The sequence below is a fragment of the Carettochelys insculpta genome, chromosome 15 (assembly GCF_033958435.1).
Source record: "Carettochelys insculpta isolate YL-2023 chromosome 15, ASM3395843v1, whole genome shotgun sequence".
Classification (NCBI taxonomy): Eukaryota; Metazoa; Chordata; order Testudines; family Carettochelyidae; genus Carettochelys; species Carettochelys insculpta.
This window is the reverse complement of record NC_134151.1, coordinates 1333192-1357601: the sequence shown is the minus strand read 5'-3', so window position 1 is coordinate 1357601 and position 24410 is coordinate 1333192. Positions and strand designations below refer to the sequence as shown.

The window sequence follows — 24410 nt, the reverse complement described above, 5'->3', positions numbered from 1 at the left end:
CCTTCTCTCCCCCCGCCCCCCGACAGAGGAAGGCATTAGCACTTCAAAGTACCATTCTCAACACTTTATCAATGCACATTTCTCTCATACAGAAAACTCTGCATGGAGAACTGGGAAAAGGACACATTGCAGGAGACTGATCTAAAATGTGATTCTAAATCCCTCTCCCCAAGTCTTTCTAAAGCCCAACCAACCTGTGCTAGTGCCATACTAGCCCTTGGTTAGCAGAAGAAGGAAGACTGATGGTAGCTCCTTCATTCCACATCCACAAGACAAGCAGGTGTCTAGTTTCTCTGTATCCCTGCCGTATGCACTCCTGAACAGTATCCTACGGACCCACTTCAGGAGGGAGGACGAAGCCATATCCCCGTGTTCCACTCCAAGTAAAAGCTTTCCCCCATTACATAATGGCTCATTGGCACCTTCTGCATCAAGGCTCGCCTTTTTGCCCCAAATATCAGCCAAACAAGCCTCCCTGGAAACTCAATATAGCCAAGTTGGTTTTTTTTTCCCCTCCTCCTCCTCCCTTTTTTTCCCCCTCTTTTTAAAAGAGTGGCTTGATAGGAAGAATAAATATTAGAAAGCTGTTTCTTTTTCCCCCACCATTCATGGAATGAGACATATGAGCAAGGCAACTTCTTTGGGTGTCAGTTTTCTAAGCACCGCTTGCTAGAAGAAAAGCAACAGACAGCTGCACGGAGAAGCACAGGCACTGAACTGTAGAAATTATGCAGTTCACTCACACCCTCATATGTAAGGAGGGGGCCTGTAGTCTCTGGCTGACAGGGCACGCTCATTAGAGGGGAAAGTGCAAGCCCACATAAAGACACACCAACTCCTATTTCTCACAGCACCTGTGCACCTTTACTTTGGAAAAGCACAAATAATCCTTTCACATGTGGCCAGAAAACCTAATTCAACCAGCTGATCAGAAATCCTAGCGCTCCTTTTTGTGTTAACACCTCAGTCATTCCTACCACGGAAAAGCAGCATGCACCACTTTCCTGGGGAAAAAGGTCCCAACTTCAGTCTCCTGTTAGCAAGGAAGAATAAGTAATCAGCCCTCACCCCTCAAAAGACATGGACAACCAACATTTCCCATGACTTCTCCAACCTAAGTTGTCACTAACAGAACTAACAGTTCTGGGGGTGAGGAGATTTTCCAGGACATCTGACCTCCAGTTCCAGAGCTCAATTCTCTCTCTAGGATGTGGAAAAGTTGTTCAGGCTCCCATCTTATTTGTTCCCCAAAACTGCAAATAATGCCACAGTAAGGACACAGGTACGCAAGGCAGATGCTAACGCTAAGGGAAACACATGCCTCTGTACAAAGTGGTGGACATTACCCCAGGCAAGGTTTGATGTGGTTCTCTCTAGGTTTTTATTCAATGCTGGATGAATGAAGGAAAATGAGGGATTTGGGCTTATTTTGTTTACAGAAGAGAAGACTGAGGGGTGATTTAACAGCAGCCTTCAACTTCCTGAAGGGAGCTCTAAAGAGGAGGGTGAGAAACTGCTCTCAGTGCTGTCAGATGGCAGAGCAAGACGCAACGGGCAGGAGTAGGTTGGATATTAGGAAAAACTATTTCCCCAAGAGGGTGGTGAAGCACTGGAATGTGTTGCCTGGAGAGGTGATGGAATCTCCATCTCCGGAGGTTTTTATGTCCCAGCTTGACCATTTCCTGGCTGGGATGACTTAATGGGGGTTGGTCTTGCTTTGGGCAGGAGGCTGAACTCAATGACCTCCTGAGGTTCCTTCCAGCCCAAGGATTCTAGGAAAATACTCTACTCTGTTTTCGCAAAGCAGCAGTTGCTCCAGGTGCCCTCTGGTGGCAAAATCAAAAACAACCAAACCTTTTGGAAGGATTATTGGGGTCAGGTTAAAAATGTTGGCAAACATCAATTTCACTAGACAAACACAAAATGACAAAAAACATATCTCCACCAATAACAGAAATTTATGAATTGGCAAACTAAGAAAAATACTATTTGAGAACACAGTATGAGATTTACTTAGCATATGTTGACATTCAATGATGATGATTTGTGTTTTTATGGCTAAAAACCTTAACCTTTTTGGCTATCAAAACCAACTGTCACCTGAACTGCACCTTATTTCCCACAAAAATGCCTAAAGTTCACCAATATTAACCACCAAAACTATAAAAAAAATAAAAATTATGTTCTGTCCTGCCTGCCTATTATTGCATACAAAACAGAGACAGAAAAACTACAGCACCCAGAAAAAAATAGTCTGAACAGAAATCTGAAACTCAAGTTTCTGTAAGTTTCAGACAAGTTGCGTCTCAGCCTTCCAAATACCCCAAGTCTGGTTTCTCCTTTTTGTTAATGAACAGCCACTCCCTTGTAGAAGACCAGCGCACCTGCCAGGGCTTTGTGTCTTCAGATTTTGCCTGATGAGCAGAGGTATCCCATAACATACTGGGCAGCTCTCACCCAAACTAGTCCTGGAACCCATGTGACCTGATGACAGGAAGCTGAACTTGACTTAGACATTACCTGACCAGAGGAAAGACCATCAACCTCAGTCTGTCCCCCTACATGAAGACAGGGATGATACAAAGACTGGCCCTAACAAACTTGCTGGGAATACTCCCGCCCCAAACGCAAGCCCTGCCCAATACACTGCAGAGGATATTCCATTTCAATGCGAATGTCTTCAAGGCGGCTCCTGAGGTCTTCAGAATCCTCCTCACCATGTTCTTCAAACACACTCAGCTGCACCTTCAGCTCCTCATTCTCCAGTTTCCGCAGCTCCTGTCAACAGCACGAGCACATCCGAGTGGGGCTGTCAAACTCTATGCAGGCTCTAACGGATGCACTTAAGAGTACGCCTTTTTCAGATGGGAGCTAAATAAGGCCCATGTTAAAGCCTAAAGGAATATAACGATGGACGAGCATACGTTAATGCGCAAACAATTCTGCTGGAATCCCAGAGTGCGCACAGGCCAGTGTTGCCACAGAGATATCAATTCAGGTCACAATTAGAGGGGATCATTGTATGCTCTAGGAGTGCAGTCACCTTGACGGGGCCAGTGCACACAAACACCCCAGGCAGCGTGATCACCACCCAACTGACCCTGGAAGCTGGGTAAGTCAGAGGGAGGAGACACGGTCCAATACAGCCCACACAATTCCTGTTGCAAGGTTCTGAAGACAGATCAAACATACTGGGTTAGATCAATGGCTGATTTAGCACAGTATTCTGTTTTCTAACAGGGGCCAATACCAGGGGCTTTAGCAGAATGTACATGACAATCAAGTCACCTACCCCTACTGTCTACTCCCTGCTTCTGAGAGTCAGAGGGTAGGGAGGACAAAGCCATATCCCTGTGTCCCACTCCAAGTAAAACCTTTCCCCCATTATGTTTTGTCCCTGGGCTAACAGCCACTGATGGAGCTATCCTTCAGTAACTTGTCTAATACCTTTTAAAGCTTCATTATAGTTTCAGCCTTCACATCATGCCTTGGCAATGAACTCCAGAGGCACTGAGCAGTGGGTGAAGTACTACTACTGGTTTGCTTAAACCTGCTACTATTAGTCTTAATGGGTGATGCTTGGTTCTTGTGCTATGTGAACGAGTAAATAATGATACTTTTTTCATTGTGCCCACATCAGTCACAAGTTTTGGAATTCTATCACATCCCCCACTTAGTTATCTATTTTCCAAGCTAGGCAGGCCCAATATTTCTAATATTTCCTCATATGAAAGCTGCTCTAATACCCCTAATAATTTCTGCAGCCCATCTTGGTTAGTTTTCCCGGTTCTAATACATTTTTTCCTGAGGTGTGGCCACCAGAACTGCATGTAATTTTCAAGGTGTGGGCGTACCATGGATTTACATATCAACATTATGGTTTTACTTTCTTCTTACCTAGACTTTTCCTAATGGTGCCACACAATGTCAGCTTTTTTACTTACTGCTGCACTCTGCACAGATGTTCTCAGGTAACTATCCACAATGACTCCAAGATCTTTTTCTTGACTGGTAATATATACAACATCATTTTGTACATCTGATTAGGGTGTTTCTTAGTGTGCACTACTTGGTATTTATGAATTCTGCATTTCTTGTGTCCAGTCATCCAGTTCTGTGAGGTCGTTTTGTAATTCTTTGCAGTCTGCTTTAGACTTAACTATCTGTGCAAAATTGCTCCAATCTATGAACTTTGCCACCTCACCATTTACCACTTCTCCCAGATCATTATAAATATGTTGAGCAGCACTGGTCCCATTACAGATTCCTGGCAGACACCAATAGTTACTTCTCCCCATTCTGAAAACTGCCCATTTATTTCTATTCTTTATTTTCTGTCTCTTAACCAGGAACTGATCCATGAGAGGACCTTCCCTCTTATCCCAGGAGAGTTGACTTTACTTAAGAACCTTATGCAAGGGACTTTGTCTAAGACTTTCTGAACAGCTAAGTACACTGTATCCACTTGGTCACCCTTGCCGAGCTTTGCTGAATCCCTCAAAGAATTCAAAGAGACTAGTGAGGCATTATTTCCCCTTATAACACCAGTGTTGATACTTCCCCAACAAATAGTGTTATTATCTATGTGTCTGACAATTCTGTCCCTTACTATTGTTCAACCAAATTTGCCGATAATTAAATTAGGCTTACCAGCCTGCAACTGCCAGGATCGCCCATGGGGCCATTTTTAAAAATCGGCCTAACATTAGCTTTCCCCCAGTCATCTGGCAGAGAGGCTGATTTAAGTGGTAAATAACGTACTGCACTTTGGAATTCTGAAATTTCACATAAGTTGCTTCAGAGCTTGAGTGAATACCAGCTAGTCTTGGTGACTTATTCCTATTTAGTTTATCAACGTGTTCCAAAATCTCTTCTACTCACACCTCAGCATGGCACAGTTCAGGTGTATCACATAAAAAGAGTGGGTTAGATGTGGAACTCTCTCTCACTCTGCCGTGAACAATAATACAAAAAATGATTTAGCTTCTCTGAAATGGCTTTGTCTTCCTTCAGCACCTCCACTGCCCCACTGACCGATTGGCAGGCTTCCTGCTTCTGATGTACTTTAAAAACCGTACTATGAATTTCAGAGCTTTGCTTTTCTCTGCACATTCTCTCTTAGCCTGCCTAAACAGACTTTTTACTTGATTTGCCACTGCTTATGCTCCTGTCCACTTTCCTCAGCAGGGTTTGAAAGGGTGCCTTTTTGCCTCTAGCCACTCTGTTATCAGGAAGAGCAACGCTACTCTACTGCTACCGGAGCCTGTTAGCAGCGTGAGCGGCTTTCGATAAGAATTGAGACGGCGGCTGTTGCTTCCCGTGGAGTGTGAGGGCTCCCCATAGGAGATGATTGCTTCTTACCGTAAGGATGCGCTGCAACCCAGACCGCATCAGCTCACTTCGAATGTGAACTCGGAAGTCGAGCTCCTCAGCAGGGGTGATAAGGGCATTGATCAACTGCATACAGGCTACCTAAAACAGGGAGACAGAGAGTGTCTGTACCAATCTGAGTCAGGTCTTTATCCCCTCACGCATCGAATGCCCAGAACACTGAGCACATCAGCCAGGGACATGCCACAAATGGGGAAATATCAAACTGACATCTGACACCCTCCCTCCCATGCCCTCCTCACTGCAGAGAGCACTCCAACTGCTGGCGTTGACCAACCCTCTCCTGTCCTGCCCCCAAAGCCCACACCTCCGGAGAGGTCAGGTACCTTCAGAGCTACAGAGGTTCCTCCCTTCAGACCATCCAACAAGGGACCGAATCGCTCCACCTCATCCACCTCTGCTCGCTCTGTCAGTGCCTCCAAAACACGCTCATGCCTGCAACCATATGAAGATGGAATGAGCAGCAACCTGAACTGGGGGTTGGGGCAAGGAAAGGGAAGTGGGGGTGTATGATCATTGTAAAACAAAAAACAGAGAGAGAGAGGTGGGATCTCCAGCAAGAGGAAAATGCCAGCCAGTTCTAGAGAGAAAAAGGCAGATGAGTCCCATAGACACATACATGTCCTCGGGCTGAGGCAGGATACAGAGGGCAGACAGCAGCTTCACAGCATCTATCATCATGGAAGGCACTTTGGGGTCAACAGCTCTCACCAACAGCAAGATCCCCTCCTCAGTTTCCAGCATTGTCTTAATTCCAAACTGTAGGGGAAAGAAAGGGAGTTAGTGTGATTGACTCAGCCAGCCAACAAAGGAGCATTGTGAGAGCTGTTTATGGCTCAAAGCTGAGACTACTTTAAAGCTAAAGGGAGGCAACTTCACCCCAGACAATGCACATGCCAAGATGACTGGCCAAAGTCTGCCCCACATACCTTCAATTATTTCAGAGAGGAAGACCAAGGAAGGATAAAGAGGTGGGGTCTCCTAAAGGATCAAGATAAATGAGTGGGGCTTCCGGGAGGAGGATCTAAATGCATAGACTCATGAAAAGGAGGGAGTCCCAGTCAAGAGGAGGGCCAGAGCTGACAAAGTCAGTTCAGTCACGGACATTATTAGCAGTGAATGTGGAGCTGTGAACATCCTCTCTTGATGCTCACAGCTCCACATTAGCTTCTGATAACGGGCCACGACTGAACTGACCTCATCAACTCTGGCCCTCCTTTTGACTGGGACTCCCTCCTTTTCATGAGCCTATACATTTAGATCCTCCTCTGGAGCCCCCACTCATGCATCTGACAAAGTGGGTCTTTGCCCATGAAAGCCTATGCTTCAAAATATCTGTTAGTTTAGAAGGCGCCACAGGACTGCTTGTTGTTTTTGAAGATACAGACTAACTCAGCGACCCCTCTGATACTAAAGGACCAGGGTCAGCAAGAAGAAAGGTGCTTAGTGGGATCTTGACAGGTGTGCACGATGAGTGTGTCCATGAGACCAGTTTCAGAGAGAAAGGACTCAAAGCGAGGAAGGAAGCACAGATGGACTTCACGGCATCTGTGACAAAGGAAGGAAGAACGAAGAAACCAGAGGGACAGAGAAAGTAGGGGAATTAATACTAGGTGTCCCAGAATGCCTGCAAATGAGAAGATAAAGTAGGATGGCCTGGGACATGAGTGAGAAAGACGGAGAAGGGGAGGCTGGACGAAAGGCAGAGATGTGGAGTACAAGCAAACAGCAAAGGAGATGGGGATACAGATGTCCTCGGAGGGTCCGCAGGTGTGCAGAGAGTACAGCAAGAAGAGAGACAGTGCAGTACCAAGTGCTCCAAAATGTTTGCAAAGGAGAGTGTGGCAGGATGGAGAGAAAGTACACTGTGTCCCCATGAGTGGCAGAAGTGGCACAGGTGGGGCAGAAAGTTCACAGTCTGAGGAAGGGGGCGAGAAGTATGAGTGAAACGTAAGCAAGATTTTGCTGAAGAGTCAGGAGCCTGCATCCCCACTTCTGCAGCTAGCACCGTGCTGCCAGTGCAGAGTACCTGAGGAAGAGAAGGCAGCAATTTAGGGACATATCTAGGGAGAGGACTGGGTCTCACCTTGTTGTTCATGAAAGCCTTCAGGCATCGGATGATCTCATGTTTGCTCCGGGTGTCATAGGAGCTGTGAAGAAGGGAACCCAGCTGGTGAATAGTTGCATGGAGCATGATACACACCATCTTTCTTCTCCCAATTAAAGGATAGTAGGCCCACAACTTTCAGGTGGGACCAGGAAAGGTCTTAGGCATCCAGTGTGGTACTAAGACTCCAACCTCACAAGATCATTTCCCCCGCCCCCCAGTGCGCACAATATGAATTCAAACCAAAGACAGCGAGAAGGCTGCTACCTCTCCTGGGGAAAACCCAACTCACCCACTTACTGCCCAACTTTAGCCCTCACTCAGTACGAGTCACCCCCACATACGCATTCCGGATTTTCTCACCACTCTGAAGACCTCTTTTGGCAAACCCAAGACACAGCCCACTGCCCCATAACAGAACCTCACTGGAGCAATGTGCTCTGCCCCCGCCCACAAGGCTGACCGGGCAGTGAAAACACCCTGCCTCAGGACTTTCTTCTTGTCTCCACCACCTTCAATTAGCCAAACGGCATGTATACGCAGGAATAACCTGTAGCCTCACAAGCTCTTTAGTATGACAAGCGCTTGTAAAGTCAACAGGACAGGGGTTTCCTCGACTAGCTGCAAAGTGCTATGGATAATGAGTAATCACTTCTATAGTTCCTCAGCCACAGATCCCAAAGCACATAATAAAAGACGGGTAAAAGTACCACTACCCCATTTAATAAATGGGCATCAGGCACAGAGCAGGGAAGTTACAGTGGCAGAGCTAGGAAAAGAATTCTGGTTTCCTAGTTCCTGGATTCCTGCCCTAACCATGAAACTGTGAGGGATTTGGAAATAGTCTTGATAGTTCATGAATACTGTATGTTGGCCTGGTGCTCGGGTATTTTCTCTATGGCTGAGAGATTTAATTTAACGGGGATGTGTCCATGAAACAGGCAGAAAGGAGAAAAATGACGAAGACAGCCACCACTCACCACACACTTGACAGCTGTTAGGGGACAATGCCAAAAATGTTAGCTTACAAGACTGTCTCCATTGCCAGACAGCCTGCAAAACTGGGCATGATCAGGCTGGGGAAAGGCCTATGAACCCTGAAGAACAAAAGCACTTCTCTCTACGTTGCTTTGCTCCTACCACTAAACTGAACACTGCCCTTGGCTTACAGAGGCTCTAGAAGAATTCCACAGAGACTTTAACAATCTACAACCCACCATCAACTTATGCCTCGATTACAACATGCAAGAGATACATTTCCTGGACACTACAGTACTAATCAAGGATGGCCTGATCAGTACCACACTGTACCGAAAACCTACTGATCGCTATACTTATCTACACCCTTCTAGTTTCCATCCTGCACACATGCCTAGATCCATCGTTTACTGTCAAGCTCTTAGGTATAATCGCATTTACTCTGATCCAACTGACAGAAACCAAAAACTATAAGAACTTTACCAAATACTCATAAACCTGAATTAACCACCAGGAGAAGTAAAAAAAAAACAAATCGACAGGGCCAGACGCATACCCAGAAACCAGCTACTCCAAGATCAGCCCAAAAAAGCCAAGAACAGAACACCACTGGTCACCACTTACAGCCCCCAACTCAGACCACTGCAATGAATTATTAAAGACCTACAACCTATTCTTAATCAGGATGCTACACTCCAGAAGGCCCTGGGTGACATGCCTGTTCTCTCCTACAGACAACCTCTCAGCCTCATGAGGATCCTTACTAACAGCCACAGTCTATACGCCAGGAACACCAGTCCTGGAACCTTTCCCTGCAACCAAGCCCGCTGCCAGCTTTGTCCACATATCTTCTCTGGAAATACCATCACTGGACCTAACCAGGTCACTCACAGAATCACACGCACTTTCTCATGCTCCTCTACTAACATCATATATGCCATCATGTGTCAACAATGCCCAGATGCTTTGTATATTGGACAGACTTCAAACTCTCTTAGACAAAGGGTCAACGGGCACAAAACAGACATTAAAACACTCCAGATCCACAAACCAGTTAGTCAACATTTTAATGGAATGGGCCATTCTGTCAACGACCTCAAGGTATGTGTGTTACTGAAAAGAAATTATCACTCCTTTGTAGAAAGGGAAATGGACGAATTGACATTTATATTCAAATTCAGAACATTAACACATGGTTTAAATCGGGATGGGAACTTTCTGAGTCACTATAGGGGCTCGTCTGCATACTTAACTCAATCTAATTCTTGATCTTCCCCCCCACCCCTCCACTCTCTGATTTGCTCACCTTGATTATCTCTTTCTGATTTGTCCTCCTTGCTTACTGTTTTTGGTTCTCTGTGTCTTAAATATTGAGTCTGTTCTGGTCTGGATATGGTCTGAAGAAGTGGGTCTGTCCCACAAAAGCTCACCTAATTAACTATTTTGCTAGTCTTTAAAGTGCTACTTGACTGCTTTTTGTTTTGATAGCGTATAGACTAGCACGGCTTACTCTCTGTTACTATAGGTTGGATAGGATTGTACTTGTTCTGTACTTATGGTGTAGCGGACCTCGGCCAAGCACAGCAGAGTAGTCAAGACATTGTCATGAAGACAAAGACAACGTATATAGGAAAGGACAAAGGCAACAGAGAACGGAACAGTAGAGCGGACTGGAAAGAAAAATGGAAGACACTATTCAGAACACACAGCTTCCTATATTCTCCCACACTTTTGCCACAGAAAAGCTGCCATGGTTGTCGAATGTCAGAGACACTCTAGCTGGGGCCATTTTGAGGAAATTTCTTCCTTGAGCAAAATAGGAAAATGCACCAAGCCTAAGCAGTACAAGAAGATGCAGGGCCTAGTTGCCAGAATGAAACATCTTATTGGGAGAAACTACATATTGGGAGAAAATTATGTGGATCAACTGGTTAGTAATTTAATTCACTTTGCAATGCGTCATTCTTCAAGACTCTATGCTTTTCAGTATACATGTCAATTGACAAGTAAATTCCAAAGCTGTTTGCTACGTTCAATGTTGCTAGGAAAAAAAAGTTTAGCATACATAATTCTTATGGCTGGTTTAAATAGTCAATTGGATTTAGAATCTATCGCTCAAGTATACAATGCAGCAAGCTGCAGTAAGAGAAATTTAGAGTTGCCAGTGGGCATTGTTTCTTATTTTATAGTACATAAAATACAAGCCCCTTGCTTTGGAACCTCATGACCACAGACCAGTTTTTCAAAGGCCACCTCACACTATGCTTTTCTCAAAGAACAGAAGAGCCTGTGAGTTCAATGGGACTTAGTTTAAAATTAAGTGCACTCAAAGCACAGTTTTTGCATTTCGGTAACTTGATTTAAACCAAATGACTTATTACTGATGTAAATGAATTATTTACATCACCTACATTTAACTCAATCCACCTGGAAACCCAGTAAGTGTAACAGATGCACTTATGGCTCTTAATAAATAGCTTCTGTTCAATTCGTTCCTCACCTGGGTGCCTCGTCCTTCTCATCATGGAGCCTTTTTAATATATCCAGCAGACAGTTGAGGCCCTCTGCCCCGAAATTCTGTACCCAGCTGTAAGGGAAACAACAGAGTCACACTAGTAGCACACAGGACGACTGACCATCCTCCTCCTTCCACGCAACCTCCTTATGGCCTCTCTTCTCCACTCCTCAATCACAATGCACCCTCCCTTGAGGAGAAAGCACCTAACTGCCTTGTTTATAGCTTCACTTCGCTGCCGCTGTTTCAGCCAGCCCTTTACCTGACAGGGTTGTTGTTGAGCGACACTCGCAGAGACTCCAAACAACTCAGCAACTGGACATCCCTGAGATTTGATTTCAGCTCCTGGATATAGATCATGGCTGACTTGGAGCTCTCCTTCTGACTCATGCCCTACACGGGGAAGAAAGGACAGGTCATCAGGTAAACTAGCTGTAGCTGCAGCACCAGGACACAGAAATGGTTTTCGAAGCGGTACTGTTATGTTGTGAGTGGGCACATGCGTACATGTGCCCTCCTGCTCAAAGAGCTTCACAGTGAAGCTAGCCTACCTAAAGCGTCAACCATTAAAATTACCAGTGAAGCTGTGTCATCCTCCACACTTGACAATGGCCTAATTTAGTTTAGTGTTCAGCAAACATAAGTTATATTTGATTGGCGTTCTCAATGCACAGGAACGGAGACATGCAACTGAATGAGAATATTGGGAGTTATTTAAAACAAAAACATCAGAGGTATTTTGTACTTACATTTCTGACCATTACCTTACTTGCTTATGGGCAATCAGTACGACCTACATCAGGAGGTGGTAACCCTAGAGGGGGAGCTGGCAATCAGCAGTGTGTGAGGGGGGCAGACTGGGCTCTCCAAGTCCTAGAGGAATAGTGTAGTCTGTTTCCGGACTACATCCAGAGGGACAGAAGCAGCGATGCTGGTGCTTGGTGCTACTGATGCGTAGCGAAGTGAAGGAGGAGCCCTGTTTGGGTCTATGGCCCTTGGTACATCAGTGCATTCATGTGCCCTTCACAGGAATTTTCAGAACTCATAAGAGAAGCAAAGCTCTGCTGTTCCCTCTCAGTTTAGGTTTCGTGCTCTTTTTTGGTTACTTTTGAGAGTCTGGAAGGGGCTATCTGCTAGTCCTATTGCCAGACAACTCTGCTATTTTACCGTCACTCTCACAAGAAGCCTGTACCAGGGTGTGATCATAATTTCCCCTTAAAGGTTCTGTAATTTGGGATCACATCTACTGCTTCTGAAAAAGAGGGGCCTGTTGAATGAATGGAAGCTGGAATACAACCTTCAGTACCACCACTAAGTAAAAAGCTAGGGTGAACAAGTAATTTAAAAAATTGAGATTAATTGCATAACTGATCGTGCACACCATTAAACAACAACAATACCATTTCCTTAAATATTTTTGGATATTTTCTACTTTTTCAAATATATTGATTTCAGTTACAAAACAGAATGGAGTACAGCACTCTCTCTATTTTTGATTACAAATACTTGCACTGTAAAAAAAAAAAAAAAACAGTATTTTTCAATTCACTTAAGTACTGCAGTGCAGCCTTTTTATCATGAACATTTAATTTACAAATGTAGAATTATATACCCAGAAAACTGCATTCAAAAACACATTGTAAAGCTCTGATGTCCACAGATCTATTCAGTCCTACTTCTTATTCAGCCAGTTATTCAGACAAACAAGTTTGGTTACAATTCTGCAGGAGACAATGCTGCCCACATCTTGTTAATAATTTTACATGAAACAAGGACAGGCCTTTGCATGGCACAGGTGAAGCCTGTGTCACAATTTACATGCCAGATGCACTAAAGATTTGGCCCCCTTCATACATCAACCACCATTCCAGAGCACAGGCATGCACGCTGATGACAGATTCTGCTCGATAACTACGCAAAGCACCATCTAGAGGAGTGGTGCATTCCAGTGGGACACCATGGGGTCATCATCACGTTCCATTTCTGCAGGAAAGTGTTTGCAGCCACTGCTGTGCGCCTAGTGTGTTCTTCCTCCTTTTTGGCCTTAGGGCCACTTCAGGATATGGAAATGGTATGGAGGGCCATGAGTGCTGACAACACTGAGCAGGACATGGGAAAAGTGAGGGCTGCAGCTGGGGCGGATGATGCTGGAGGGAGCTCCGGGCTGGGACTGGGGACGCGTTCTGAGGCCGGAAGAGACTCTGGGCTGAAGTAAGGAGTTGGAGTACCTCGGGTGTGTGTGCAGGGACAGCAGGGGGGTTCGGCTCGTGTTGCTGGCTCTGGCTTTGGCTGTGGTTGAGGGGTTTGGAGGAGGATCCGGGTGGGATAGGGGCTCAGAGTGGTGCTTACCTCAAGCAGCTCCCAGAAGCAGCAGTATGTCCTCCCTGCAAATCTTAGGTGGAAGTGCTGCCCCATTCACAGGCACTGCCCGCACAGCTCCCATTGGCCATGGTTATCAGCCAATGGGAACCGGAAGCACTTAGGGTAGGGGCAGCGCATGGAGCCCCTGGCTGTTCCTACGTGTAACAGCCAGAGGAGGGACATATAGCTGCTTCCAGGAGCTGCACAGAGCAAGGCAAGCCCCAGTGGAAGGCTGAATTAGAACACCTTATGGGATGGAAGTGGCCCATGGAGTGTACTTTACCCACCACTGCCCGAGCCCAACCACCCCAGAGCTCCTGCTGCCCTGCAGCCTGCTGGGCTCAAGGAGTCATACTAACTGTCAAGAGAGCCACATGCAGCTCCCAGGACACAGTTTGGCCACTCTGGCACAATTTACAAAGCAGTAAAAAGTCATTGTGTGACATTTTAGTTTGTGCAGGCTTCACTAGTGCTTTGTTCTTACCGGATTATAAAAGTAGGTAAAAATCTAGAGGAGCTGATGTACCCCTAGAAGTTCTGGTACCATACTCCTGGTTGAGAGCCACTGGTTTAAAAGGAAAGTCAGAAGACCCATCATGTTCCGTTTCACTGATCTCCCTTCAGTGGTAGGGGACCAGTGCCATGAGTCACCCACGGAACACTGCTCAGACGAGGTGGGAGTGTTACTGTGCTTTGGCACTAAGCTCCCAGCCCTTGTGGTGACCCACTTTGGAGAACTGAGGATAACTGCCTGAAGGGGATGCAGGCCTGTTCATGGGACCGATATCAGAACCCTGCAGGGAAGCATCCCCAGGGCTTGTGGGCTCTGGGGTGTGGCTGGCTTACAGGGGCTCTGAGGAGTGGGATCTGTGGGAGAAAAATCCTTTTGTGGAGTCAGAGGAACCCCTCACCCATCCAGCACACCTCTTGAGAACTGCTCTGGCAGCTGAGCTTTGCTGAGCACTCCCGGAGAAGGAGCAGCATACAGAGCAACACTCTGAAATGTGGTTCTCGCCCCGCAAAAAAGAGACAGTAGCTATGTCCACTGATTAATGGGATAACAAGCCACACCCTTTGTGTGATGAAAAGCTAGGGTTCAGGCTGCATGACTGGGCCAGAAGGTATGTTGACACAGAGTAACTAGGGGAAGGAATGAAAATATAGGGTCCAGCTATATTCTTGTCTGGGGGACAGACAGATGGAGACAAACAGCCAAACTCTCTCAAACATATAGGAGACAGTTGTCCCCTTCTCCACCTCAACCCCCTGCTGCCCCAATGGGGGTTACAGCTGTTCCAATCCCCATTTCTGGCCCCTTGCTGCCCCCTGCGGTCATTACAGAGTCTAACTGTCTCTGTTAGCAGAGCCCTCCCTTTCCACCTTATGCAAAACAATTGCATATTCCACACACATCCCATTGTCCTGGCACAATCAAACTTTCACCTTGCCTTAAGTTATAAGAGGAAGGCACCTACCAAATTTCTCGTTCCTAGCTCTGACCATTTAGGAGGAGTTCTTGACGACATGGACAGACACATGGGTGGGCAGACAAACAAATATACAGTATACATAGTTATGAAAATACATCAGATATGAATTTATAAGGCATTTATGCATCTGCAAACATTTCACGGAAAGTTCAATGAAAACAAATTAGCAAGTAAAAATGAATGAGGAAGTCATTGGGGTGGTGACCATGCATCATTTGGAAACAGTCTTTAGTGCTTTTATTTTCAGTGTATATATGTCTTTCAAATTGTTCATGATAATTGTGTTTCATGTCAGATTTTTCACTTAAGAACCGGTGATGTGAGGAATTCTTTGCTTGTAGTTACACACCATCATACCCCTACCTCCTTCACTGCAGCTTTCTATACTCAGAGCAAGAGTACTCACAGCTTTGGAGGTATGTAGATACTGGGAAACCATCTCTCTCTTGATTATTATGTCCTTTTCCCTCAAAGGCTGCTGCTTTTCCTCATTTAGATTCATATCAACCTATTGAAGAAACATAAGACACTGTTCACTCATGTACTGCTTTCCTAATACTGGGAACATCAGTCACACAGAAACATTGTTTGCTACATGTAAAACAATCTGCTCAAGGAAACAGGAAGCTTGCAGCCCTGCCACAGCAAGGCCTAAAACATGGCTCAGTGAGCATGTCAGAACTGCAGAGGGAACAGCCTTGTCACTAAACCCACTCAGATGAGATCATGTAAGGAGCAGTTCCCCATCCCCAAGAATACACTCTGAAAGGGAACCACTGTTGTGCTATTACAGCAGCTGTATACACCACTCCCGGCCTGACTCACCCCTTGGCTCCTTCCTGCTGGCTTCTCAGAGAGGGGAATGAGAGAGGGCACTGGAATGGGCATGAACAACACATCCTGAAGAACAAATTATAAGAAGGTGAGTAACTATTTTCTTTGAGTGCTTGCTCTTGTCAACTCCACTCAGTCCCAAGTGGCTATGCTTCAAAGATGGCTGGAGTTAAGGAACACATTTATGCACTGAAGACCAGGTTGCTGCCCTGCAAACCTCGACTCGGCACCTGAGTCAGGAACACAGCTGTGGAAGCCTGCGCCCTTCCTAAGTGGGCCTTGATTGCTGGCACTGGGATCTTAGCTCGTAGCAGGTGTGGATGCAGGCTGAGATCCAAGAAGATATATGCTCTGATGAGACTGAGACACCTTTCCTCTGGTCTACTAGCACCACGAAGAGCTGGGCTGTTTTCCTGAATGCCTCTGTTCGCACAGTGTAGAATGCAAGAGTTCTCCAAACATCTAGTGTGTGCACCACTTGTCAATAGGCACTATTGTGTGGTTTCAGGTAAAAAGAAAGCAAAGAGAAAAATGTCTTGCCCCAAGTGAAACTGGAATACTACCTTGGGCAGGAAGGCCAGGTGCATCCAAGCTGCACCATCTCCTCATGAAAGGCCATATAGGGAGGTTCATACATTAGTGCATTCAATTTTGAAACCATTTTAGCATTTGTAATAGCTACCAAGAACATCACCTTCTATAACAGATATAAAAGAGAACGCATGGCCATGGGCTCAAAGGATGCACCCATAATTTTGGTTAGCACTAGGTTAAGGTCCCTAGTGGGCAAAGACTGGTGTGAATACAGGCAGAACCTGTCCAAGCCCTCAAGGAAACAGGCCGCCATGGAGCTAACTAATAACCAGTGGCCTGAAGGTATGGCGGGGGAAGGTGAAATCACAACTATGCGGACCTTGATGGCAGACGGGGCCAAACCTTGGCTTGTGAGTGGAGGAGGCACTCCAGAACGAGTGGTGTCGGCACTTGAAGCAGAGGAGGCACCACTGTGTGCCCCAACATGAGTTTTTCCACTTAGTAAAATAAGTAGCCCTGTTTCCCATGAGCAAACGTTACTTCTCTTTGTGGTCTGAAACACTGCAGTTCCAAGTACATTCATCCCTCATTATGTGAGCACAACTGGTTCCAAACCTTTTCACTCGCAGGCAAAAACTCGTAAGATGGACAATAATTCCTACTAAAATACTTGTAAAAGTCTCTGGTTGGTTCCTAGTGCTCAGAGTGGCAGCAGGTGGCGCTGCTTTTGAAAGGTAAGTGAGCCTGGGGTTGTGGGGGGTTAAAGGCTGGAGGCAGTTTGGGGACATGAGTGGGAGAGAGTGTTAAAACACGGTGGCGGGTTGGGTCTGCAGGGAGCAGGTGAGGGGTTTCAGGCTGCTGCAGGTTAAGTCTGTAGTAGTTTGGGTGCATAGGAGCAGCGGGGGGGGAATGAAGTTTCACCAGTTTGCGTGTGCGGGGCTGGCGGGGGAAGGAGTTAAATTTCGGCGGTTTGGGGTGCACTGGGCCAGCGGGGGGGCGGGGGGGTTAGCTTTCAGCAGTTCAGGTGACTGGGGGGTTTAGGTTTCAGCGGTTCAGGGTTTGCAGGGACCAGCAGGTGGGGTGGGGGGTTAAATTTCGGCAGATCCAGGTGCTTAGGGCCAGTGGGTGGTGCATGGGGCTGGCGGGTGTTAAAATTTCGGTGGTTCAGGGGTCAGTGGAGGGTGGGGGTGTTAAATTTCGGCAGATCCGGGTGCCCGGGTGTGGTGGGGGGTTTAAATTTCAGCAGTTCGGGGTGCAGGAGGGTGGCACGGTGTTTAGGTTTCAGCGGATTGGTGTCTGCGTGGCCGGTGGGGGGAGGTCGGGCTGCAGCCGGCTCGAGACAATCTCATATTAACTGGGGGAGTTCGTTTGTTGAGTGAATGAGGGGAGGTAAGCGTGTCCCTCATTTAAGCGAGTGCTCATAAATACAGTACTTGTTTAACGAGGGATGAGTGTAGTTCGGTCAGGTCTCTTCCACGCCATGAGGTGGAGAGAGACTGATCGTACGGGTGCACAGCCAGCCACAGGAGCCCTGGCTGGGGTCGGGGGCGGGGATCCCCAACATTTGAGGTCTGAAGCTAACTGGGGCAGAGCCCACTGGCAGTGTCAGCTGGGAACCCTGCTGGGGGCTGGTGGGATCCTACCTCCTGCAGAGTCTGGAAGCCAGGGAGCTGATCAGCTCCGCCCTCCTTCCCAAAAATCAGACCCAGGCCCCCACCTTACCTAAGCTGGGCACTGCTCCTCACTATGGAGTTCTCTGATCTGCAGCTGAAATGCTTCTCAATTTAATTGATTGGCTTAACTGCCTGACAGCTGTTAATCCAATTAAAAAGTTGAGAACCACTTCTGAGTGTGATTGGCTTAAGAGCCACCTGTGGAGCTGCCCAGCCCAACAGGCAACCCTTTTGAAATGTAATCATAGGTTGGGAAACCCTTCCCTTGAGGGACCCTCTGGTACCAGTACATCCACCATGGAATCCTCGGCTTCTGCCACCTCCTCCACCGAGAAGCTCATATTGCAGGTTACTCAACAGAGAAGCTCCGGGTAGGCCCTGTGGTCAATAGGAGAGGTCCTGCAGCTGAGATGCCTGCTACAGCTTCATGAGGTGATGAGAACAATAAGGCTACTTGGGCGACACTGACCTTGGGCGTGCTCCTGAGAAGGGGTGGTGCCCCTCCCTGCTGAAGTCTCAGATTCAGGACAGGAAATATCAGGTTACTAGCACTGCCCTATCCTCTGGGATGTCTGATAGTGGCCTCAAGATCGTAGACGCCAGGGTTACGAGTTGTGACTGGTTCTTGGGGACCAAAAGCAGCAGTAGGTAGAAATCAGCACTCTGGTATCCCTGGATGCAGTGCCTTGGGTCTGCTGATATGCTTATGCAGTCCAGAAGAGCCACTGCTTGCTGCTGGACTGCACCACCCTAAGCCACGCAGGCAGGTTACAGCATACCGAAGGGGACCAGAACGCCAAGATTTCTATGAGATCGTTGGCTGCCTTATAGATCCACAGTGTGGAAGGAGAGTTCAGCTACTCCATCGGACCATGTCCAGAAGGGGAGACACTGCACGCTGGGCTCTACAGTGCTGGAGTTCACAGCTGGGCATCCTGAGCCTTGTGCGCCAACACTTTCTTGGGGCACTGGGGAAGCTCCTGAGAGAGCAATCTCTTGTGGGGAGAGCGCCCTGTCTGCTTATGGCATTTTTGTGCACTGGAGATACAGAACAGGGCCAACGCACCTGCTGATGGTGGTGGCCTTTGGTGCCAGAGTCTCCAGCTGCAGAGTATTTTCACGGCGCTTTCTCTCACACTGGTGCTGGGGCACTCTGTACCTATCTCTTCCCCAGTGCCTGGTGGTCCAAAGTGGAAGGTCGAAGTGCAGCTTCCATCAGAAGTTGTTTCAATCCAAGGTTGTGTTCTTTCCTGGTTTATACCCCAGAAGCCCTACAGATTTTACAATACTTGAACTGGTGTTCCTCTTCCAAACACCTTAGGCATGTGTCATGTGAGTCACTGTTAGACACAGACCTCTAACAGACAGAGCAAAACTTAACACCTTGGTCCCCTGGGTAGGTGAGAAGTGTGGGTGATCCTGCCCACTAACTACTATAACTACAAAAATTTACAGTAGACAGAGACTGAGTACTAGCTATTAACTAAAACTAATAAGAATTAGATTACTGCTGGGATTAGGGGTACTTGCCTAGATGTGAGAAACATGGTTCCAACACCACCATGGATGCTAAAAAGACTGAGGGAGAATTGGGCCAGCAGTGACTTATCTTGGCTGATGTAACAGTACCATTCCAAAGGACTCCAAAGCTGACCCTGACGGGAGCTGTTAGCAGACAAGTTCCCTATGCTTGTACATGCAGTGTGCGCACACCTGACCACAATCAACATGAACAAGCACACGAAGAAGAATGTGGAGTTCAGGGTGTGGGAAGGACCTGGGCAGGGGGTGAGGGCTCTGAGTTGAGCCACGGATGAAGGACCTGAGGTGCAGGAGGGGGCTCTGAGGTAGGACCAGGAGGTACAGAGGACAGGAGAGAGCTCTGCACTGGGGCAAGGGTAGGAGTGTGGGAAGGATGGGGTGCCTTTGGCTATAGGCTCTGGCATGGGGCCAGGAATGGGGGGCTTGGAACACAGGAGAAGGCTCTGAGCTGAGGCCAAGGGGCTTGGAGGACAAATCAGGACTTGGCATGGCAGGGACCCTCAGGTATGCCTCCCTTACTACCAAGTCCTATATGGAGAAATGGCCAGGCAGCACTGTGAACTCCCCCAGCTCCACCCCCACCTTCAGGTGCTGCCCCCTGTAGCACCCCTTTGGCCACAGCTCCCAGCCAATGGGAAATGAGGGGTCTGTGCTTGGTGTGGGAGCAGCGCGCACAGCTCTCTGGCCTGACACCATACATGTGAGGCAACATGCTGCTTCTGGGAGCTGCACAGAGCAGGGCAAACCCCAAACCCCACTCTGCAGCAAGGGGTCGAGAGCTGGATTAAAATGGCCGACGGGCCAGATGTGACTGGCAGGCCATAGTTTGCCTCTCTATGGGCTAAGGGATCAAAGCAGACACCCTTCTTTAGAGAGCAGTGGGAAAAAGGAGCTGGCTCCACCCTGGTGATGGAGATCGCCAGTATGAGCAGCATTATGACATGAGGCATCATGGTTAGGAGGTAACACTGGGCATCGAGGCTTCTGGCAGGCTCTAATGCCACAGAGCACACTGTACCCCAAGAGCAACAGAAGGAAGTGCGTTTGCACTGAGGTCATTAAATTACCAGCATCTGTTCAAAGAGGAGCAGCACATCCTCATCTGTGATTTCCTGCAGTATCTGGCCTGTACTAGGAACGTCTGCATAGGAAGCAGAGGAATTCCTATGAGCCACGCTGGATTTTTCCTTCTCCTTCTTTATCCGCATGCTGGTGAATCGCTCCAGCTGAGTGAGAGAAACAGAAACCAAAGTCAGTACAACCTCATTTCACACTCCCAACTCCTGTGACCACATTCAAGCACACATGCTGCCCCAAAACGGATGCCAGGCCTCCTACCCTAGATGCATTTCTATATTTGGCATTCCCACACTTGCACGGCTGGCAATGGACAGATAAACTACAACTAATGTGGTGGTAGCACTGACACCAAGAGGCCACAATTTGTGATCTGTGGAAGCTTTTGAAACTTCACAGACCAAACTCTCTGTAGAGGGTTCTTGTACTCTTGGGCTGCTTCACTGCACGTGGCTGACAACACTACGATATTCTCCAGAGATCCATGCACTGTCACCAGCAGAGGAAAAAAAGAAATTTGCTGGCACAGCTAATGCCAACTCCCATCAGAAGATGTGAATTCACTGTCTGTTCAAAGAAATCTAGAACACCAAAAACATGGAGGCCAACGGGCTCTATCCCTGCAGTCCAAAGCCTTGTGAAGACAATCCTCTGGAAATCGTTCTAACCGCCAACTGAACCAGCGCTTCTGGGGAAAAAGTCAGCACAGTCTATATGGTCACAGACGATGTTTGATAAGCAAATGCGTTACATGAGCGCGCGAGAGAGAGAGAGAGAGAGCGCGCGCGCACGGAGCAGGCACGTGCAGATGTGTTGGAGTCTCCAAACAGGCAGATTAGAACAGAACACAAGGAGGAACACGGCGTGCACGGCGCTGGAAGCAGCCAGACACAGAAAGGTTACAGCAAGTGAGAGCCATGACGTGCCAAAGAAAAGCACCATCCTTACCTCATCTGCCATGAGCCGCTTCAAAGTCTGTGGGACAGAAAGAGAGGGGAAAAGAGGAAAAACAAATCAGTGATTCAAAGCACACACCCAACACAAAACAGAGACTGAAGGTGAAAAGAAAAAAGGTAGCAATACCCATTTTGTTCAATCCCACTACAAGTGAACAGAACACAACAATGCTGAATTCTCACTTCTTACACTGGCCACCAATGCAGGCATACAGCAGTGCTACAGGTTTGGGAGAGGAGAGCAAGTGCAGCCGGGCAGCAATTATTCTGTGAAACAGAAGCTTCCTTCTCTTTCCTCTTTGACTCAGTCCTGTCTCATACTTACACCTTTTCTACTGATGCACAGTGACTCAAGACCTCAGGAATTCCTTTTGGGGTAAGCAAAACCAGATCCACCACATTGATCTGCTCCCCAGCTGGAGGGGCCCAGGGTGGGGTGGGGTTTACAATCTGTTGCGATATATGATGCTTTCTCTTTTCTTACTATGGAAGAGACAGTTATGGCCTTACCCTGATCTGGGACAACAAAACAAGGTCTCGCCGTGCAACTGACAAGAATACGACTAAACTGGTTATATCATATGTTTTGCTCCCAACCTCAAACAGCCAAGACAGTTTCTTTTAGAGTTGGCATTGTACATTAGAGGAATAGCCCAGGCAAAGGAAAATTTTTCTTCCTCCCTCCCTGCCACTTTATGCAAGCACACAAGCAGCTGAAACCTATGACCCTTTTGTGGATCATCAGGAACGTTTAACACACAAAGCATATTTCACAATGTATTCCATAGGGACAGGCCCTCTGTAATGCCAATTCCTCTCTCTCTGGACACTCCATGGCAGGTTTCCATCTTTACCCCTCACCCCACCAAGCTCTGTATCTTCGAGTGACTGCTTGTGTCTGAAATGCGAAGTTCATTATTGGTTCCTAGCTTTATCATCTGCATGCAGAATCCAGATGGGCTGCGATTTTCACTACTGCAGCTTCTTCGTGTTATAAACCAGAGACTCCAGCAGAGGGCAGAAAGAATCAACATATGGAAATAGCAAGCAGCAGATCTGCTGCTGCTCTGATGACAGAGAAAGTGTAACACTAACACAATTAGTGCAGATCAGGCTTCCTGGAGACAGATGTTAAAAGCACCACAGAGACCATGGCTCTCTTCCAACAGACATCACTTGCACTACAACATAAAACAGAATCAAAATACTGCACCTATGAGCTTATTGCACTTGAATTTAGGATGGTGCAGTAAAGGTGAACAACTTCAACATCTCAGTTTAAAATCATTCATGGGATTTTGGTATGGCCCATGCTACACACACGAGTTCCCTTCTGTCCCACTTCCAAGAGTTATCGCAAACAATCACGACACTGAACACCAAGACACAACTCCTCTGACATCACTGGCCCGTGATACCTGAAGTGCTCCATGCACTCCACAATTCTGCAGCTATGAAATTCATCACTGGCTGTTCAATTGTCCTCCGAAACCTCAGCTTTCGTTTAAAACAATTTTGACTAGCCCTCATGTTGTTGAAAACATCTTGAAAGCCAGAACTGAATTTAAACCACTTAAAGGTCTGCAGTAAGCATGAAAAAAAGTAACTAGGAGGCGTGAACACCTGTCAAGGCACCCTGGACTTTGACTCTGGGATTGTATTCTTTCGAATTTTTCCATGACAATTCAAGGAACAAGAAGTCTTGTGGCACCTTATAGACTAACATATTTTGGAGCATAAGCTTTTGTGGGCAAAGACCTGGTTCATCAGATGCATCTGGAATGTTTAACACACAGAGCGTATTTTACAATGTATTCCATAGGGACAGGCCCTCTGTAATGCCAATTCCTTTCTCTCTGGACACTCCATGACAGGTTTCCATCTTTACCACCCCCACCCACCCCAAGCTCTGTATCTTCGAGTGACTGCTTGTGCCTGAAATATGAGGTTCATTATTGGTTCCTAGCTTTATCATCTGCATGCAGAATCCAGATGGGCTGCAATTTTCACTACTGCAGCTTTTTCATGTTATAAACCAGAGACTCCAGCAGAGATGCATCTGCGGAACCGGGTCTTTGCCCATGAAAGCTTATGCTCCAAAATATCTGTTAGTTTAAAGGGTGCCACAAGACTTCTTGCTGTTCTCGAAACTACAGACTAACATGGCTCCCTCTCTGATATTTGAATTCAAGAAATGTATTTCCTCATTGTGCTGCAGCCAGGCATCTGTTATATTGCATTCTCTCTCTGCCCTCCCAAGACCTACCCAGAGCCATCGCTTGCTCCATCTAAGTTAGTTAACTAGAGTACTCCTTTTCTGCTACCTGGAGCCAGAGCTGGAATCCAACTTGGTCAAGGACCAGAGGGAGCCACACACAAACTGGTACGCTGGGACACCTTCAGAACAGCAGAAGAGATCCACAGCAGTGAGCTGCTGAAGCCTATTACAAATTCCCACTCCATCATACATTGGGGGTGGGAGGAAGGAAGCTCTGATTCAGGCCACCTGGACAACACTAAGGGAGCTGAGGGCCAGGAAATAGAGCTGGACTCAGAGTATAGCGAAAAAGCTCTACCTTACAAACACTCAGACAGTTTTACATCAGTGGCTATTTTCAACTCAGAGCCATGTGGGGATGATGATGAAGAATGTTTTGTAGTGACAGAATAAATACTGCTGAAGAATGTAGAGTGCTGTGTAACATTTGCTCCCTTTGTGTAGAAGTCCACACCACCCAGTACCAATTGCTAATATTCCTAACACTTCACCTTGGGGGAGTTCCACTAGCAAAACAAGCAGGCTGAAGACTGTCAGTGGGCCCAGAGACAGGCTTTCGAAAGGTGAAGTCAGGCTATTCAACTGTAACTGAGGTCCTCAACTGACTAGTACACATTTCAACCAGTGGGACATAGCAAAAGGACTGCTTGTATACATCCCCTACCCTCCAAACA

At 47.1% G+C, this 24410-nt stretch overlaps 1 protein-coding gene across 3 annotated transcripts in view; it reads right to left on the bottom strand.

Annotated features, from left to right (window-relative positions):
• Nucleotides 1-24410, bottom strand: part of DIAPH1 (diaphanous related formin 1) — a 128329-nt gene that overhangs the window by 63122 nt on the left and 40797 nt on the right. For all 3 annotated transcript variants that reach the window (XM_075009907.1, XM_075009906.1, XM_075009908.1), the window contains exons 2-11: nt 21451-21477; nt 20493-20651; nt 15249-15350; nt 11254-11384; nt 10977-11063; nt 7478-7541; nt 6011-6150; nt 5718-5826; nt 5362-5472; nt 2660-2778 (exon numbers count right to left, since the gene is read on the bottom strand). In XM_075009907.1, the coding sequence (XP_074866008.1) occupies nt 2660-2778; nt 5362-5472; nt 5718-5826; nt 6011-6150; nt 7478-7541; nt 10977-11063; nt 11254-11384; nt 15249-15350; nt 20493-20651; nt 21451-21477 (1049 nt within the window). The remainder of the gene's footprint in view (nt 1-2659; nt 2779-5361; nt 5473-5717; nt 5827-6010; nt 6151-7477; nt 7542-10976; nt 11064-11253; nt 11385-15248; nt 15351-20492; nt 20652-21450; nt 21478-24410) is intronic.